This window comes from Pygocentrus nattereri, chromosome 17 (assembly GCF_015220715.1).
Source record: "Pygocentrus nattereri isolate fPygNat1 chromosome 17, fPygNat1.pri, whole genome shotgun sequence".
NCBI lineage: Eukaryota > Metazoa > Chordata > Actinopteri > Characiformes > Serrasalmidae > Pygocentrus > Pygocentrus nattereri.
In genome coordinates, this window is record NC_051227.1 from 29,816,368 (window position 1) to 29,835,639 (window position 19,272).

General features: G+C 39.0%; 2 protein-coding genes across 3 annotated transcripts in view; one reads left to right on the forward strand and one right to left on the reverse strand.

Moving 5' to 3' along the window:
* Positions 1–63: 63 nt before the first annotated feature.
* Positions 64–1,381, reverse strand: dharma. Its single transcript, XM_017694766.2, has 3 exons — positions 1,029–1,381; positions 749–936; positions 64–183 (listed from the first exon to the last, which is right to left on the reverse strand). Exons 1-3 carry the CDS (start codon positions 1,351–1,353, stop codon positions 106–108), a joined length of 591 nt encoding a protein of 196 aa, XP_017550255.1. The 5' UTR covers positions 1,354–1,381; the 3' UTR covers positions 64–105.
* A 10,274-nt stretch (positions 1,382–11,655) lies between these two features.
* Positions 11,656–19,272, forward strand: part of si:ch211-137a8.2 (uncharacterized protein LOC777613 homolog) — a 30,337-nt gene continuing 22,720 nt past the window's right edge. Inside the window, exon 1 of one of the 2 annotated variants that reach the window (XM_037546454.1) lies at positions 11,656–11,887. The gene's annotated coding sequence lies outside the window, so the exon portion shown is untranslated. The remainder of the gene's footprint in view (positions 11,888–19,272) is intronic. The other variant, XM_037546455.1, reaches the window with a different exon arrangement.

Here is a 19,272-nt window from a genome sequence, read left to right on the forward strand (position 1 = left end):
CTACCCTGTCTTCTTTTTTTGGTAGAAAATGAGCATGACTAAATACGCACATCACAACAGCGCTGTAAATTTAATAACTTTATTTTGTGTGTGCAAAACAACGGGTCATGCCAGGTCCACTTGGGGAGGGTCACTTGAGGGCTTCTGTCTTTTCCTCCTTGCACGACGGTTTTTGAACCACACCTAAAAGAAAAAAAAACAAGATTTTGAGTGCTGTATTCTAATAAGAATGTAAATAAGGATATAAATAATGATGAAAATAAGAAGTGACTATTTAATAAGCAGTGTTGAGCAGTTACAGATCACATCCGTTCAATCTGTATAATCTGGAAAATTGTGGTCTGAGTAGGATATCAGAAGATGTAATCAGATTACAGTTACATATGGTTTTCTATTGGGCTTTTGATTTGACAACAATGAAGTCTATTTGTTCTTAATTTACTGAGTGAACCTATAAACTGCACAACAGTTGTGTTACTATGACGCTGGAGAAAGAGGGTCTTATAGAGCTGATGGTTGAACTTTGTGAAAGCCAGTAACCAATTATGAAATCAAATAAAGCAGTTAGATCAGAAATAGTCCAATAGTAATCAGGTTAGATTCTAAATTTGAAATACATTTGAAATACTTTGTTGCTTGTTTGATTATAAATCATGTCATTTGAGCACATTTTTAAGTAAGCTACTCAACACTGGAAACACAATGCACATGATGAAGCAGAGCCCCTAAAAAACACTAGCTGTCTTACCCGGACTGTCTCCTCGCTGAGGCCAGTGTTTCTGGCTAGCTCTGCCCGGGCCTCCACACTCGGGTACTCGGTGATGGAGAAGAGCTGGTCGAGCTGCTTCGTCTGGTTCTCTGTGAACACGGTTCTTATCCTGTTCCTCTGTCTCTGTTGACCATTCTGGTAACAGTGGGCTTCCTCTCTGTCGCAATCTGTAGAAAATGAAACAGCAAATCACATTAATAAATCACGTGCACTTTCGGCTGAGTTATCAGGCTGATTTAGAGGCTAAATCAGAGGTTACCTGGATGGGGGTGAAACCACCGCTCACTGCCGCAGCAGGTCGTGTTGATGTTAGCTTGATAGTAAGTGACCGGTCCACAGCAGTTGAAGGTGTAATAAGGTGTTAGGTCGTAGATTCCCGGGCACGGATGCTGAAGACCCATCACAGCGCCCCCTCTGGTCTGAGAGTTGAAGCCGCTCGATGGGAGCAGGTTCGCTTCACTGAGGTCTCCTCTGAAGACCTGCGCAGCTCCAGGACTCTCCGCCACTGGCTGCGTGTGAGGCGTGTGACTGTTCTCGCCCAGGATGTAGTCGATGGTGAAGTTGGAGAACTTGGAGGCGTCCATGTTCTTCTTCTCTCACTTCAGGTTCTGTTCTGTCTGCTCACTCCTTCCTCACCTGCTCTGTCTCAGCAATGAACTCCCTCTCCAGTAAACTCAGTATTTATTCTCTCCACCTTCTTAACTTCAAACTGAGTCCAGGGCCGGTATTAATAACTCCATTATTGGTCAATTAACACCTTTTGTGTTCACAGTGGAAGCGCAGAGGTCGTTCAAAGGTAGTTATCTTTTTGAAATAACACTTTAAAGAATCTAATATCCTTTGTACTTCACAGTTTGATTACTCTGATACTTTTAAGTTCAAAGGGAAGTTTGCAGTAAACGTTATATATATTATAGCCCGGGCTACGTGACTGAATATTACTAAGGAAGCACGAGCGTCCACATATTTGGAACCACAGCTGAAAAGTTGGGAAAAGTTAGAAAAATGTTGCAGATAAATGTATGAAATGAGTCTGTTATGGTGCTCGTACTCTACAACTTCACAGACTTTAACTAATTCATTGGGAGGAAGAAATGTGAACTGTGTCCAGACCGTTGGACAGAGATATAGATTCTAAAATAAAACCTTGCCTCGTGTTCGACTCGGATTTTAAGGCAGATAAAGTATGAAGAAATCACTTTAAATAAAATACTACAGTAAAATACACTACAATAATGATATTATATATCATTTAACTTTGACACTGTATGAAATTGAATAAAACAATAACAATTCATGGCTTTAATTCTAAACTGCTGTAAGTCCAATTGCAACAGTTTTGGATACATCGAGTTTAATTACAGCCGACATTTGATGCATCATGGAAAACATGTTATTGTCTAATAAAGGTGAGATTAATCTTGATGTAGCATTGATAGTTCTTCTATATGGGAAGCCCACTCCCAACAACATATATCATGAAAAAAACGTCTTAACGGCGGTCTGTAATGCGTTTTGCAACCATTTCAACAATTCAGTTGTTGATATGACACGTTCCGGACTTCTGAATGTTTTATGTTGATCTAGGATAATCCTGGAATATTCTCCCTTTAGGCTACTGAATATTCCTTCACAGATAATATTGTGCGGCACTGTGTGAATTGAACAAACCCAGCAGGTCTGACGGGCGCAGCTGATCATTTTACTGTCAGCACGAGACTATCAGCTATAAGCCATAACTATATTCAGAGTTTCGGCACAACGCAGGCAACGTCGAATGTGCTGTTTCTAAATATGAGATGGAAACTAAAACATATTACACAAAGTAGCTCACTGAACACAGTGCCACGTGATATTAGAGCATTCATGAGTTCAGCCTCTGATCAGCTGTGAGATGATGACGTCAGGCATTGATGTCCGTGTTCAAAGCAGGAAAGTGAAACCCCGCGTCTCTGAAGTTGGTCAGATTAAAGTGGACCTGACGCAGTTTATGATCGCAGTCAATAACACACATTAGCACACATTAAACTGGAGGTGGTATTTATTACTTGTTTCATTTAATAAGAGAAACAAGCTTCACAGTGACCTGTCCTGTCCAGCCACAGGTCTTGAATTCCACTGGATTCCACTTTAACTCAGTCACACATCTCCATATTGCTACACACACACACACTTGTAATTAGAGCTGAAAGATGAATCAAGTCGCCGTGTGAAAGAGTGCAAGAAACTCAGTTTTAAGTAGTCTGTATTTTTAGCACTGTGGAGAAATTTCACCTAAAGTCACGTAGCTTGTGAATAGCTATGAGATCAGTTAGACCTTCCCAGCTGTGCTCCTGGAGTCCCCTCTCTGCTCCCAACACACCTGATCCAGTGAAAAGGTTCATTAGCGAGCTGTGCAGGGCAGAGGGTCCTCCAGGGCTGGGAACCTGTGAGGTAGACCAATCAAAAACAACCATACACACATGCTGTGTACAGCACAACCATAACTGGCAGTGAATGGCAGCTTTCAAGCCGTAAACCAGAAAAAGTGGACATTCGGACAAATTATTACTATTTGACAGCTGAAAAGCTCTGACTATTCGTGACACCCCTAGTGTTGTTTCATCAGTTTTTACTTGTTTTCTAAATAATCTACTTATTTTATTACTTCATCTTTGACTATTTGCAGCTCTCTTGGTATTTGTTCATTAGAAATGTAAATATTTCCGTAGTTGTGTATTTATGGTTGTCTTTGGTTTTTTTTTTTGTTTTTTTGTTTTTTTTCTTTATTATTTATTTATAACGTATGGTGGAGATTCTGGTCTTCTTGGCCAAAACAACAGGCCTAGACCTTCATTTATAAAGCACAATTCAAATCACAGTCCCGAGATTGGTCTGATCACAAACTTCCCCAGTTTTGCCCAAATCATTCAGACCCTCTTGTAATAGTTTCTTTACAGAGGTTTTCAGACCTCTGTACTTCTGAAGGTAAATGTTGCTGTACCTTTAACCTTGAAAAGGTCTTGTAAAACCTGAATTTTATATAAAATTATTTGCTATTTACTCTTTCAGCTCTCCAAAAAAGCTTTATGTAGCATCTTGCATGAGTCATATGTGGGTGACAGATTTATTTATTTATTTAGTCACTCAATTTGGACTTAATTTTGTCAGCAATTAAACACAATTCTACTCTCAGAGGGAAATAGATATTTTGCGTATGCCGTCAAAATGTCGCCATCATTTGGCTGTAGGTGGTGCTGCATGTATTAAACAGCATAACATAACATACAGTAACACGTGACTGTTGGAGATCTTGGCTCATATACCACTAAACTGCATAACTGACATCTGTGTCCTGCTTTTAATAGTGTGGATAATTACACAATATAATGTGATGAAGAGATTTTAATGCTGTACTACTTTTTTATTAATCAGCATTACTGTGCTATACAGAACTTGAGAATTTGCCTCAGTGTTGAGGAATTCATTAAGAAAGTGTAATAACTGAAGACATGGTATATTTAGTGTTATTATTATTATTATTATTAATAATAATAATAATAATAATAATAATAATAATAATAATAATAAAACATGCAAATAAATTGAGGTTACCTCAAGATTAAATGGTCAAGAGTCATTTTAAACGCACAGATCAAGGATGTTACTAATGGTGCATCAGATAACACAGAGGGAATGTACATTTTACAAACTGACAGATTCCACCAACATGACTGGGTTTATAATGTCAATATTCAGTTGCTTTTTTAAGCTACTTGGGTTTACAAAGAAATCATATGAAAATCCCACTGAGCGGATATTGGTTTTTTTTTCTTGTTTCTGTGCCAAATGAGATCATTTGATAATCCGCAGTCGCCCACTAAGAACATCATATACGTAGTACTTAGTATAAATACTGCCATGTCTTCCTGTTCTGGAGCAGTTGTTTCAGCATCTGCCCTCTGCTTTCTGAAAGAGAAATGTGGTCCCAACAGAGCAGAGGGGTTTTGGCCCTATTATTCCCCTTCACCCTCACTGAACTTAGGGAAATATCCTGTTTTATCATCTATAGATGGAAAGAGAACGACAAAACTAGAATCATACGGCTAAATCCTAAAATAGCGCAGCATTTCATAGAGACTATATGCAATTTTGTAGCCAAAGAAGCTAAACAGGCACATCTTCCTTCAGTGGAAAATGTAGAAATATGCTAAATGTGGTACGACACTTTCAATGGTTAAAAGATGAATGAGTGCATCACATCAATCAATCATACACAAGCTTAATAGATCAAAAATATAACAGCATTAACTGGGTAGAGCTAAAAAGATCAAAGCAACTGCAGCCCACTCTTCACAAACATCAGCATTCATCAAAGCAGAAGAGCTCACAGTGAAGCCGGCACAGCACCACACTGGAGCTAAAGAAAATCTGTGTCTGTGCACGGCATTGAATTATGAATTGATGCGACCCATTTTCGGTCTTGCACTACACATTTTTGTGAGTTGTAAGCATAAGTGAGCATCCATCTCTGAAGCCAGAGATTTGCACAACGCAACTGACAACCATTGATATGATTTGGGCCAATAGGCAATTAGCAAATGCATGACCTCTCCCAAGCATAGCTGCCTGCTCAGCGAGGGCTCGCAGCAACGGCTCTGCCAAATCAAACTGATCTGAGCATGTAACATAAGGCCCACTGAACTAGACACGAATCCAAAAAGGCAAAAATAAATACAGCTGCTCTAAAACAACATCTAAACATATTTGGGCCAAACACAGAGGAATGAGGGGAAATTTTGATATGATAACAGATTTAGCCTGTTCTGATCTCACTAGCTTTGATAGTGCGAGTTCCAAGACTGACAAACAAGTAAGTTGAAGTAAGTCTGCTGACAGGTAAAGCTTCTTTTTAGAATGCATCTAGGCCTGAAATGTTGTAGTCGTGTGAAACAAAATGGACCAAGTTAATGGAGTTTGAAATTGAGATTAGCTGAGTCATACAGTGGTGCTTGGCAGAGAGAGAAGAAAACCTGAAGATGTCTTTTGAATAACTGAACTCGTGTAGTGACGCATGCAGTATGTTGCTGCAGGGAGAAAAATTTCACCACAAAAGAATTCAAAGAAAAGAAGAGAACAAGGTCAAATAACACTGTCAAAAGACCACTGATTCTCTTCTTAAAAATAAGGGTTCCTAAATGGATTTAAACTTGGATACGCAGTTCTAGGAAAATGCTTTAATTAAAGGAGAGCAGGCAGGTCAAACTGGGGACCTTGTGGTGCATGTGGTGTACAGCATCATGTGAGGTTCTTTAAGGAACATTCTATTCTATTCATCACTCCAAATAATTCTCCTTAAAACCTTTATTTTTAATAGCATATACAGTCATATGCAAGTTTCAACATCCCCAGCCAAAAGACAATATTTGTTCATTTTCTAAGTGAACATTTATGAAGACTAGGCTTAATTTGCAGCGTGTATCACAAAGGCCCCATTTCCTACATTTTTCTTGTATTTCCTGAGGTCCATTCATGATGTTTGTGTGGGTTTACTTACCAAAGACAGTCATAATTCATTTTTACATGACCATTTTCAACTTCTCTTTATCCTTATATAAAGAAGATATTTTTGCTACTGTACCTTAAAGGAACTATATCCTACATTTGTATGCTATTTCATTTTTTTCTTAGTTTCGCTTATAACATAACTGTTGTTTCATGTACCGAAAACAACCGTAATTCACTTTCACAAGGCCTTAGCGACCTTCCTAAAGAATTAAATGGGCTCTTTTATTACTGTGCCTTTAAAACAGATATATGTAAATGACCTCTATGCTAATTGGCTGCCCAATATTGTGCATCATTCAAAAGCAGTCCAGGCTAAAACACTCTTTATAACATGAACTGGCAGGGCTGATCTAATGTATGTTGTGTAGATGGGAAATTGTTTTATATGGAAATATGTCTCTATGTATATTCATATATATCTGGTTTGATTGGCTGCACTTTATTGTGCCCTCATTCAAAAAAGCAGTCTAGACTGAAACATTCCATATAACATCAAGGCTACATTAGTGTAAGCTGATTCTGTGGTAATATGCAAATCTTTTAGTCTGTGTGACATCACAGAAATTCAGAACAAACTGATTTTGCAGCTTAATTTCTATATATGGGCTGTATGGACTGAGGGAACAGCACATTTTGAAAATTTAACAATATTTGCAAATTACATCAAATTTCAAAAAAGTGAGAGAATTTTGTTCTTCCATGATATGGGCTCCTTAAATTGGGTTCATGAGTCAGCAGGTTCATACAATACATCTTGCTCTTCTTTGATAGTCTCTACCTTCTGATAGTTTAGGCCATTGGCTATGTAAGGCAGGCGTATTGAAGGCCAAACATCTCCTTGACTCCTCCAGATGGCTTTAGAAGCAGGTCACATCTCATCCCAGTTAAGAGCCTCTGTGTCAAGTCAGTATGATTTGTAGCCTCCTTACAAAGCAATTAGAATTATGAACTGTGTAGCACAGTTCGGTCAAGCATCTGAAGGTCAGGTTACCAAACTCAATCCCACACCAGCTGCCTCGGTTAGAGAGAACAGGTCAAATGTCACTCAGTGAGAGTAGCCTATATAAAAATGCTGTATCACAGAATGTTGGTTTCAGGGTCACCCTCTATTACCCTACTGACCACTTATTTGTACAAGTTTGCATTGTAGAACTGTAATTGACACACATATGGGTCACCTTTAGGCCTGGGGCAAACGTTCCAAATGATTCCAAAAGGAAACAGAGATGTAGTTCCAGTTCTGTCTCCAACTGGAATTAGTTGAAATAATCATCACTGCCAACTGGAGTCTTTCATTGATGCTGACATTGTGGAGACATTTAGTCATCTTTGCTGGCATATTCCAACATAGTATGAACGTCTGACTGTTCATGCCCTCTCAGGGTTGCTTGAGGACTCATTCCTGAGGAGACTATGCTAAAATATTTACTCACCTAAGACAAGATTCGAGAAGACAATTATCTGTTTTTTTAGATGTTAGCGCGTATCCATTTTCTTAGCTGGAGAAGCTTAAGGTAGGCTACAGGATAGTGACAACCTAATTACTTCTGTGTCAGCTCCTGACAAAGCTTCTCCCTGCCCTCTGAAAACCTGCAAAATAAGACATCTGAAGTTATCAGATCCATTTAGCATACAGTACAGTACAGCCATGGTGAGGGCTCAACATCAAAGCAAATCAGCAATATGTGTCATGCAGTACACAGCACAGCCATGAGGGGGGGACATTCCATTAAAAGAATCCTATACTGGTGAGCCATTACATAATTACTACACAAACATTGAATGATTCATTGTAAGAATGGGGCTTACTCAAACAAGCTGTGTTATGCTCCCTCTACAATATTCAAATCTCACCCGTAGAGAAATGTCTACTGACGTGGCACTGAACAAATATGAAACAGCCAGCAAGGTGAAGTCCATTTTGTTAGAGAAGCGGGTCTGGCAAACATTTTGTATGTCCCAGGGGAAGTTGTCACAAATGGAAGGAGCATCTGTGTGCCTGGCCTGCTGGTGCTACCCTGAAGTACTGTTGCTCTGGGACCAAAGCCCGCCCAAACAGACCGGCCCACACACATGAGTATGTTCACACACACACACACACACACACACACACACACACACACACACACACACACACACACACACACACGTATACAACATCAGTTGTGGGGTTTTAAACTGATTTTAAGCACAGGTTATTCATTTCTCAGCATCAGGAAAAAAGAGATTTCACTAAAAATTATACAGAAGACTCAACAACTAAGTGTAATATTAACACAGTATTAGTGTGTTAAGCATTTGCCTTAATTACAACTTCCATTCTTTTTGGGACACTTGCTTTCAAAGAAATCTGCAAGATTATTTTTCCATACCTCCATAGTTCAGTTTTAGAAGTTGGTTGCATTTTTTACTTCTCACAATCCAAATAATCCCAAACAAACACCCCATGAAAGTGAGGTCCAGACAGGGGTGGTCAGCCCATCGTTTTGAGTATACCAGCAGCTTCTGATTTGTTTTATAAATGCTCTTCATTTTTTGAAGACCCATACCCAATTGTCTTCTCACAGTGAAATGATGGACAGAAACACCTGTGGACTTTTCAGATCTGAAGCAAGAGTGAAGCTTTAGGTACTGTTTTCTGATGGTGATAGTTTTGGTGGACCTGCCAGTTCTACATTCCCCTTCCTTATGCCAGGGATTATCTCAATTCAAATTTTTAATCCTAAGAACATTGCCGTCTCTGTATGTACACGTATATAGTCCCAAAAGTTATCCTTGTAATTTTTTTTAATTAAATCTCTCTGTTGCTCTTCAGCTTAAAGTAAAATTAAGCATTATCTTTAGTAAAAGTCAGAACACCTTTGCTGGTCCTATGATATATTAGTCCTGTTTCCCTTGTTTTAAAAATGCCTTGGAAATGTACAAGCAGGCACATACTCAAATGCTCACCAACACAATGTTCATACACCAATCCAACTACGTATTTCTGCTGTAACTCCGATACCCAGAGCAACTAGCCCTGACCCACTTCACACACCACCATATGGCTACTTAGGCCCATGAAGCGACCAAGTCATGGCAATATGGCTGTTCAAAACATCTTTTTTGACTGCATGATGTATACTGATGGAAGTGTTAGATCTAATTTAAGTAACCACACCTCTCTCTCTATGTCACTCTGTGTCTCTCACATCAGATTCAGAAAGCCTGAACTTCACCTCTGCCCCTTTTCTGTAATGAAGCCTGCGGCCTCCTCACCTTTCCACCTCACTGGACACATGTCCGATTGTTCTTCTGGATGGGCCAATTTGGGAGCTCTTCTTGCCTGCATAATTAGAGTGGGGGGTACAGCAAATAAATCCACTCCAGTGCATAATTACAGTGTGTTTTGTTCATAATTAGCAGAGTGAGTAATCCTTTCAGACGGGCGCAGTGAATTATCGCAGAAGGAAAGGAACCCTCCCCGTGCAGGGAGATGAGAGAGAGCTAACGCTTTCTCCTTTCACTGGGCAAGAAGGAAGACAAATAGAGGCTGTCTTCGCAAGCGGTCTGCAAGTGAAGGTTGGCTGGCAGATCTCGGAGACCCCAGTGTATTGGCACACTCTTCTCGTCTATTTTGATCAAAAGAGCTAAATGGTGTCACTCTGTCTTGCCATGTGCTTGCCATGTTTGCAGCCAGTGCCTGTCAGACAACAGGGCATGCCCTTGAGGGTTCTTCCTTTGTTCCTCTCCAATCAACACAGCAAAAGCCTTTGGGAAGGTTGCCTATTAATACACTTATTCCATCTCTCTAGAAAGACATGCCACATACACGCTATTCTTCAGTGGTTTGCATCTTCCTTAGAAGAATAATAGAATGACATTTAAGATCAACCCCATTTCATTTTTTGTATTCCAATGCATGTTATCTATTTTGTTTACAAGCATGCAGCACTGTCCTGATAATTTGTCGTTTTCTATAACATAGTTGCCGTTTTTATTTGTAAATGTAAAGTTCTTACACAAAGAGGTTTTTGTGTGATTCACACGAAGCTCCTTTGAATTCTGCCCTCACGTAACTGGTCCAGAACATGCCCTCATTTGAATATGCATATTACGCTCCTCACAGGCCTATCAGCAAGCCTCGTGCATGAAAATAAATCCATGTGCTGATATCTCACACTGATTTAACACATTCTAAAGGGGAATTGAAAACAGTTGTGCTTTAAAGCAGGTTATTTCATTTATATGGTTGATTTAATTTGGGAAATAAGGCAAGGCCACCCAGTGTGACAAATGCAAAGCCCTTCTGCTTTATCACATATAACTGGCCTAGACATGACTGCACACATTCAATTCATTAGCTGGCATGTTATTTATATGCCTTTACTGAAGACTTAACCAAGACAGAGTAAAGTTCAAGATTATCTAGGTTATACAGGTGTAAACAGGACTTTGGGAATATGTTTAACCTACAAGTCAACCTACAAAAGTATAGCTATTACAGTCATACAACATTCAACCGCTTAGTCGATGAATGGATATTTTTAGCTAAAAACAATAAAATACAAATAAAAAATAACTTTAAAGATGTTTTATCATGTTAGCTACTGCACGTCTCATTTGTATTTGCGCTGATGGTACATTATCCTCATAATACAAAAACTCGTAACAAATGAAAATAATATGAAGAATTAATGACCTGAAAAGTGAGATCAAACAGTAGTTAATGCTTGTGTGTATGTCCACTGTAAGCAACACTGCACTTTATTTTTTGCTATTAAAAATAAATACAATTAGCTTTAGTAATGTGCAACATTCTACTGTGTCATCATCATCATAAGATTCAAATATTTAGACAATATTTCATGCAACAAGAACAATTAAAAACAGAAATTTCTTATATATTAATATATTCAAGGGCCATTTGTGTAACTAATGTTTTGCAGTGGACTGTCCCAAGTATTTGACCTATCTTGAGCCTTGTGGTCTGAAGACCACCAGGGCTGTAGGCAGACAGAGCCCCTTGTCACTGGTCCAGTCAATAATCCATCTTTGCTTCAGAACAATCAAAGCAAGTCTTGCGGCAATTTTCCTCATCACTTTTCCTTATTATTATTATTATTATTATTATTATAGTCTCTGATGCAGATGTCTATTAAAATGTAGGCTAATAAAAGCAGTTATACAGATAGACATGCACCTGTAAACATCCCAGTGTTTCACTGTTATTTATGAAACAATAATTTCCAACAAGTATCACGAAAAGGAAATAAATAATGAAAGAAACCAAACTAAATGTCTGTCACGTGCTCCGGAGGGCGTGGCTTTAGCCTACCTGTGTCAGGTGGTATTTCAGTTTACCTGGAACTGCCAAGATTGTGTTTCCTTATCTGTGGGGCTCGGAGCATTTTGGATTTCCTCCGTCCTTCGCTAAAGTGGGAGTTTGTGAGGGGATTTTGCAGCGTGAGTGCACAGAGGTCAAGTGTGGATGTAATCTTGATGCTGGTATTCAGACCCCGGGGGGATTCCTGAAGCACCTGAGCCACGAGCTTTCGTAGAGCTACATAAGGGAGTCAGGTAAACCTACACGTAAGTGCAACACTCACCCATGACTGTTATTTCTGCCGTTCCCTCGACATCGGTTTTGTAATGCAATCATACAAGATCCACTGTCACACAGACGGCAGTTCGGTTGGGCGCGAACACGTGAAAGTTTTTAGGACGTTTGCGAATTTCAGTGTTTGTAACGTGCGACTTGTGCATGGAAACCAAACACGTCTACGTGTACGTTTATAATGAGATTTAAACGTTAATATTTCGCAGGCCTAAGTCATTACACGTTATAGCACTTGTTAGTTGTTTCGACGTGTTTGCTTGCTCTCTACACTAACGAATGGTTCCCCTCCGTTGTTTCAGGCTTTATTATTCGCTGTTGAGGTTAATGTTTAGTAATGATGGCCTACCTGTGGTAAAGCCATCCAGTTACCAGCTTCTTAAGTGTCTGTTGGCCTGTTGGCCTGTTTGTCTTGGGCCTATTGTATGCCTCGCTGAAATGTGATGCTGAACCGCTCTTCCATGTAATCAAGCACCATAGTACCCTGTGTTCATTTGGAGCTGCGTTTTACTGATTCTTGAGTTTCCATGTTAATAGTTTTTTTCATGCTTTATCAGAAGATATTATGACAACATTGTCAGTGTTAAAATGAATTGCCTATAGTCTTGAAATGCATTGACTCATTCTATTCTGGCAGAAAGACATCAATGCTCTTTCAGTCATCTTTCAGCACACAGAGAGGATAAGTAGTCAGGATATGTGCTCATTGCATTATTCATCTTTGCTTTTGACACTCTTTCTTTCCCTCTGCTTTGTTCAGCATGCATCCTTTTAAAAAATGAGACTTAATTCGCATCATTTTTTTTATTCTTTACAAAAATATATAGTGCATATATTTCCTAGACAGCTCTGGCCAGGGTAGTTATGGTGGGCGAAACAAAAAAAACAGACATTTTCATATCCATATAATTCTTCCGTGCTCAAGACTGCAAATCCTCCAATTGTCACTTCTTGGCCACTCATCAGCATGAAAATGGAGCCTGATCTCTAAGCCCTATCAGCAGTTAAGAGGGAGAAGTTAGTCTAGGCTGTACCTTATTGAGCTGGTTTATGGAATACTTAGCGTGGGCTGCGCACATGATGATAGTGATCATCATGAGAGAGGCTACTCTTATGCAAATGTACTCAGCTGACGGTCAGAAGCAGACTGCAGGCAGCAGGTTCAAATCCTTTCTCTTGACTGCTTTGCTATTAAACGAGTATCTCAGCTCAAAGCTTAAATGACCTCGCAGTCCCGGAGTTTAATTTCTCTGCTTTGTATGGTCTACAGCCTCTGCTGAAGAGAATGAGCCATTTACCTGCTCTTGCTTCAGTCTATCAATGGTGTCCAGCCTTCACATCTCATCCAGATTTTGCTGCTGTAATTGATTTGATTAAATATTTACAGTTGTTTTAGTCCATTCTAGGTAAGTAATTACAGAGGGCCCTGGAAACCGCTTAATAGGCCTTGCTCAGCAAGGACCTCTCCAATGCATAACATATATTTTTTTTTTCTCTTCTTGCAAAGAACTTGAAATCACTCTTCATTTGGGCTTTGTGGCATTTATTCTGGGTTTTTTTTGTCTAATATGAAACCATGAGAATTATAGACTATGTGAGTGGTCAGTTCAGACACAGAGCAGAGCACCCTGAATCACCCCTCTGTTGATTCTGTTCATGAATGTTGTCCTACACCAGAAGTAATTGGCCTTTCAGTCTCGTGTTCATACTTCTTAGTTCTTTTGGCATCCAGTGTCCTAATGAGCACTCACTTCATTGTGGTTATTGGCCAGTTTCAAGCGTAGTTGCCTGAAGCTGCCAGTGCTTCTGGCCAGAGCTCTGTTTGAAAACCTGCTCTCAGATTTCACCAACACAGCACTGTGTTGCTGCACACATACACCTCCTTTTGTAAAGACTGAGTGACTAATAGGGTGTTATTCCAACTCTGCCTGCAGGCCATGAGAGTAATGTGATCTGCCAGAGCATTTGTACAGTTCTATTAATGAAAATAATCTTTGTTTTCTTAGACTACTTAGTTTTTTTTTTTCTTTTAATCCTCGCACTGATCTGAGAGGCAAACATAGATGCTCTCGCCCACTCACCCAGTCTTTGTTTGTCTGGCTCACTCTGTCTATCTCTCTCACTCTCTACTGAGAGAATGCCCTTGCTTCAGGCTGTGATGGCTCCGCGTCACAGACAGACATTCCGCTGAGAGAAACGTGCTGTCTGTCCTTGAGTGAATCCTCAGCCATCAGGTGAATGAGCCTGGCTTATTCTCCCTCAGCTCTGCACCTGCCATGAGTGTGCTGGCAACAGAAGTGGAGTAGGCAACCCAGCACTCCATTCAGTCTAAAGCTATTCATGTGAAACTACAGAAATCATGCTTTAAAAGGGAAATGGCACATGTTATAAGATGATTAATGTTCCTTTGGCCCCCAAAATGTGCTCTGATCTGGCAAAAATCCATGATTTTTATGTTCAAACTGGGAAAAACTACTAGAAAATATTTAGCATACAGTGAACCACACTCAGTTAGCTATCTAGGCTAAAACTTTGCCATCATATTCCTGATTGTAAATCTTATTTTATGAGGTGTGATGCAAATGATGCATGCTTGAGAATATCTGTAAAGCTAAACAGAGCAATATAAAACCTTGCTGCTACCAACAGCATTTTATTATACATCATAGACTTGTACTGAACTTTCAGTTTTAGGGTCTGGTGAACGCCCAAGTTCACGCTATGTTTGCCCTAGAGCTACACGGCATGGACACAAAATATAGAAAAAGGGCATTGTAGAGGCATTTTTTTTTTGTTCACAAAGGTACAAATAATGTAAATGTGACCTCAAAACTGTGTTAATAAGTGCCTTATTAAGTCGCTACACTACATTAACTTTCCCAAAGGAATGATGCATATTTGCACATAAAATTAAAAAAATTATGAAAAGGCTGGTGTCAATGTAATATAAAAATACATAACTATGGAGTATGGTACAGTTGTGTTCCCTAACTAAAGGTGCTGAACATGTTTTCTTGAGCCTCCCACCCCAATGACAGTTTGCTACCTTTGCTACTTGTAATCTCTCGTACAGTGTGCAATAAAGTTGTTGGCTATTGCAATGATATAACAAATTAAATTTTATGGTTAAATGCACTGTGCGTTTCAGTGGGTCACTGCATGAACAGTGACACGTATCCTTTTTTCTGTGTAATTAAACCAAAATAATTTTAGCTTTTTTAAATGTATTCAGCAGCAGATAGCCGGAATGACTTTTTGTAATTACTGTATAAATTTGATTAATTTTTGCAGCCCAAGTTGATACTGTTATTTAGTGTAAACCTTTGATGCTGTTTTTGCAACTCTTTTGTCTTTAAATTTGTCTTTTGAAGGATTTCTGAAAGTAGAAAGAGCAGCTGGTTTTTAAGGGTTTTCCAGGATTGTTGGCAGATAGAAAGTGTTGAAAATAGGATTAAAATACAATTGCTCTGCTCACAAGTGCACAAAAGACTGTTGTGAGAACTGCTGCCAGATTCAACAAGGTAGTCAACAATCTTGTTCAACCTAATGAGAAACTGGGCACAACTGGTTTAGAATTGCTAAGTATCAGGTGTAAAATGCTGTGCTACCATGTCAGGAAAAAGATACTGTGCAGGTACGTTTTTGTATCTATCAAACCGCATAAAGGTGTATTTAATGTCCAACTGCATACCTCAAAAGTTTTTCCCAGGCCAAAAGTACACATTTGTACCTTTTCTTAACCTTTTTTTTTTTTAAATACATCAGTCAAAAAAAACAAAAACAAAAAAAAAAAAACTTGGAGTCACAACAGGAATTGTTGTGTCAATACAATTTAAAAAATGACTGCAATGAAATATGATTATGTTCACTAACTATCTTTAGGTGCTAAAGATGTAACTTTGAGGGTAACACCCCAGTGATGTAGGGTACCACCCCTTGAGAGTTTACTACCATTTTTCTGAGAGCGTCCTCTTCGTATTCATAGGTCAGTTAGCTTTAGAGGGCTAATAAAACCTCTACAAAGCCAAGTTCAGTATAACCCTACAGTACAGGCTTGAGCTGAGCATTCAGATCAGATCAGTACTGAGGGTCTGTCTTATCAGTGTAGGACCTACATTTTCTGTACAGAGACAATGATTTATTTTAAGTAACACCCAGGGGGCAGGAGGAGTTGAAATGAGCTTGCTCTACTTGTTGCTCTCCCAAACTTATCTTCTCCTGCATAGCTCTGTCTCCATGGGGACTGAACTGAGGAGGGGGGGGTTCTAGTTGGTAGTTTGGTTCATCTCTAGCTTTGTGTGCATGCTGGATAAGATCAGGTGTCCTGGCACTGGCCTCCCCTCCCTATCCGGATGCTGAGAAAGACCCATTTGTTCCCTATTTGGGCTTGTGGTACTAAAGAGACAATGAGCGCAGTCTCTGAGAGGATAGGGAGGAGGGGGCAGGAATCTGGGCTGATTGGGATATGGGTGTGTGGAGGAAGAGTGAATGCCGGGTCCCTCGCTCCACCGCCTCTCCAAGCCCGTCACCGGAAATGCAGATGGCCCTCGGGCTCCTCTGCTGAGTGGTACAGACGGGAGTGGGCGGAACTCTGTTGTTTTACCAGGGGTGTTTACACATATCTCACACTTAAAAATACCTTCTCAAGACAGATCTGGATTCTGGATGTCAATTCATATATTTAGGCATCGCTAAATATACAGGATGATACAGGATGCGAACCCAGTGGTCATCTGAGAGAGTAATTCCCAAGTACTCCTCCCAGGATTTTTTTCAGTAGTTTCAGTAGATGATACCTGTACAGATTTAATTAAATTATAAATAACATATATAAGTCACTTCCGGGAATGATCAAGAGTAAGAAATTGATTGATTTAGGTTTCAGGGGGGCAGTTGGGGAAGTGGGGGAATAGCTTTTGAACAAAATGTTGGTCCTGAAAAAATCGAAAGAGCTGACTATTGGGTAAGTTGAATTTAGTTGATAAAGTCTGAAAAAGATGAGACACCATCCTTATAAAACCCATTACTTGACCAGAAGCGGAAAGCTGGGTCAGTGCAGGATGGAGGAGACAATGTTTATTTAGGATGGGCATGTGGATTGAGGCACTATGAAAACCAATGTTTCCTAAATTGGAGCCAATATTTAGCTATTTTTGGTTGTGATGAGCCCCACAGTAAAATGTGTTATCAGGGCTGCACAATGTTTTCTAACCATTACTGTAATATCCACCTTCAAGACACTTATATCAAAAGTTATCAATATGCAAATGAGTTTATAACTAATCACTGAGGGTCCTGATGTACTAAGCCTCTTGCATTAGTTTCAGGTGTAAATAGGATGCATTCTGCCCGCATGTTAATGTACACAACTGGCACGCAAGCCTAAATGCACAGTTTATGGGTCATATGTATAAAAAAGGCAAACATGCACAGTAGGAATTTAAGGAAGGATTGTGCAAAAACAAAAATCCAAAAGGAGGATTTGAGAAAAAACAGGTAGTAATCTGCATTTCCAGTCTCCACATCTATTAGATTTGATTTACAAATGTTTGGGTAGCAAACCTGGCAACCAGGTTTGTATGGACAATAATGTGTAGGCCTGTCACAATAATGAAAATTTAGCTAATGATTACTTGTCATATAAATAATTGCGATAATTGGTCATTTTTCACAATTTAATGGTCATTTTTGTTGTATGCAACTATAAAATCATAAACCTAAAGTGGCCACTGCTTCCCTATAAACAGACTTTTTTTCCCCCATAAGATTTATTCTGTAAAAGTGTGCCTCAACCCAACTGTTTGTGACGTAAACATGTGATTGAAAAAGCTAACAACTGGGGAAAATAATTGTGCTCAGATTTATCGCAGGCCTTCCTTTAATCAAGTCACATCACTGATTCACCAATGTGTTTTAAACATATTACAAGAAATATCACAATTGCAGTGTGAAATCTCTCTGTAAACAAGATGCCATTAACAAAACAAGACAAATGCCCCAGTGGTCATTCACAGGTAACACAAACAACAAATAATGCTGATGTTCTGCAGTTATGTTCTACATAAATAAAAGCTGTCACTCTCAGTAAAACTCTTTTGCAACAGCAAGCAGAAGAGTTAGAAAGGGTTTAGAGATAGGAGCTAGTGCTCCAGAGTCTTAAGGCTTTGGGTTGGAAGCCTTTAAATCTTTATGCTCCTGTATCTTCTGTAGCAGTTTTTAAGATAATTCTTGATAGATGGAAGTTCAACTCCAGTCCACTGTAGCTTGACTAAATCAGGTCATTAAAGAAAAGGGTGGCCAGACCCTAAAGCTACTGACCATCTCCACAGCCATTTAATCTTGCTGACCATCTCTACTGATATGCGTAGGAACATGCCTTTTTTCCCTGCTGCCTGAAACGATCAACCAGTTTTTAGTTTTCCTTTTTTAAGTGAGGTTGTTGTGGCTCAGTGGTTTTTGACATTGGTCTCATTGACTGCTTGCTATGTGCGTTGGTCTTATTGTGCATTTTTGCCTGCAACTGTGGTGGAACAGAGAGTATTATTTTATAGCATGTCACTAGTCCATGGCAGCAGAGTGTGTGTGTGTGTGTGTGTGTGTGTGTGTATGTGTATATATATATATATATATATATATATATATATATATATATATATATATATATATATATATATATATATATATATATATATATATATATATTTATATATATATATTTATATATATATATATATATATATAAATCTTTTTAGTGTACATTTTTATGATAAATCTCAAAAGTGAAAAATATTATCAATCATAAAGCAGTACTGATGCCACCTTCAAAATTACATTTAAAGTATATATTAAAAAGGAATTGGTAACTAAATAATAATGAGTAACATGAGTTAGAAATGGATCATAATGGGTTCCCTCCTCACAACTGTACTTATAAAATAGAAATAAACAGGCATTTGGAGATAACCAGGAGAGTACAAATTCCTAAAAACTTTACTGAAGTACCTGTAACCTTTCCTGCCCTGCTCCTTTGTTCTCATGTTTGCTGATGGAGTCAAATTAAAGACCTCAGCAGACACAACTGAAATGATGAGACTGTCTTTTAAATATAATATGCTCATCATGTGTTGCCTCTACTGGTCATTAAAATGTGGACAGAAACAATAGTTTACGTTTCAAAGAGTGCATGCTGAAAATGCTCTTGGCTGGGCAGGAGGTTCAGACTTGTTTATTAGCTGTGACATGAATAACAGCACCAATTGGAGCTTTCAGCCTGCCCTGACCTTTACACTGGCTTTTTATAATCTTTCAGAGCTTGGTTTTAAAATGTGAAGAAACATCTCTTGGTTTTGTCGTTGACCTC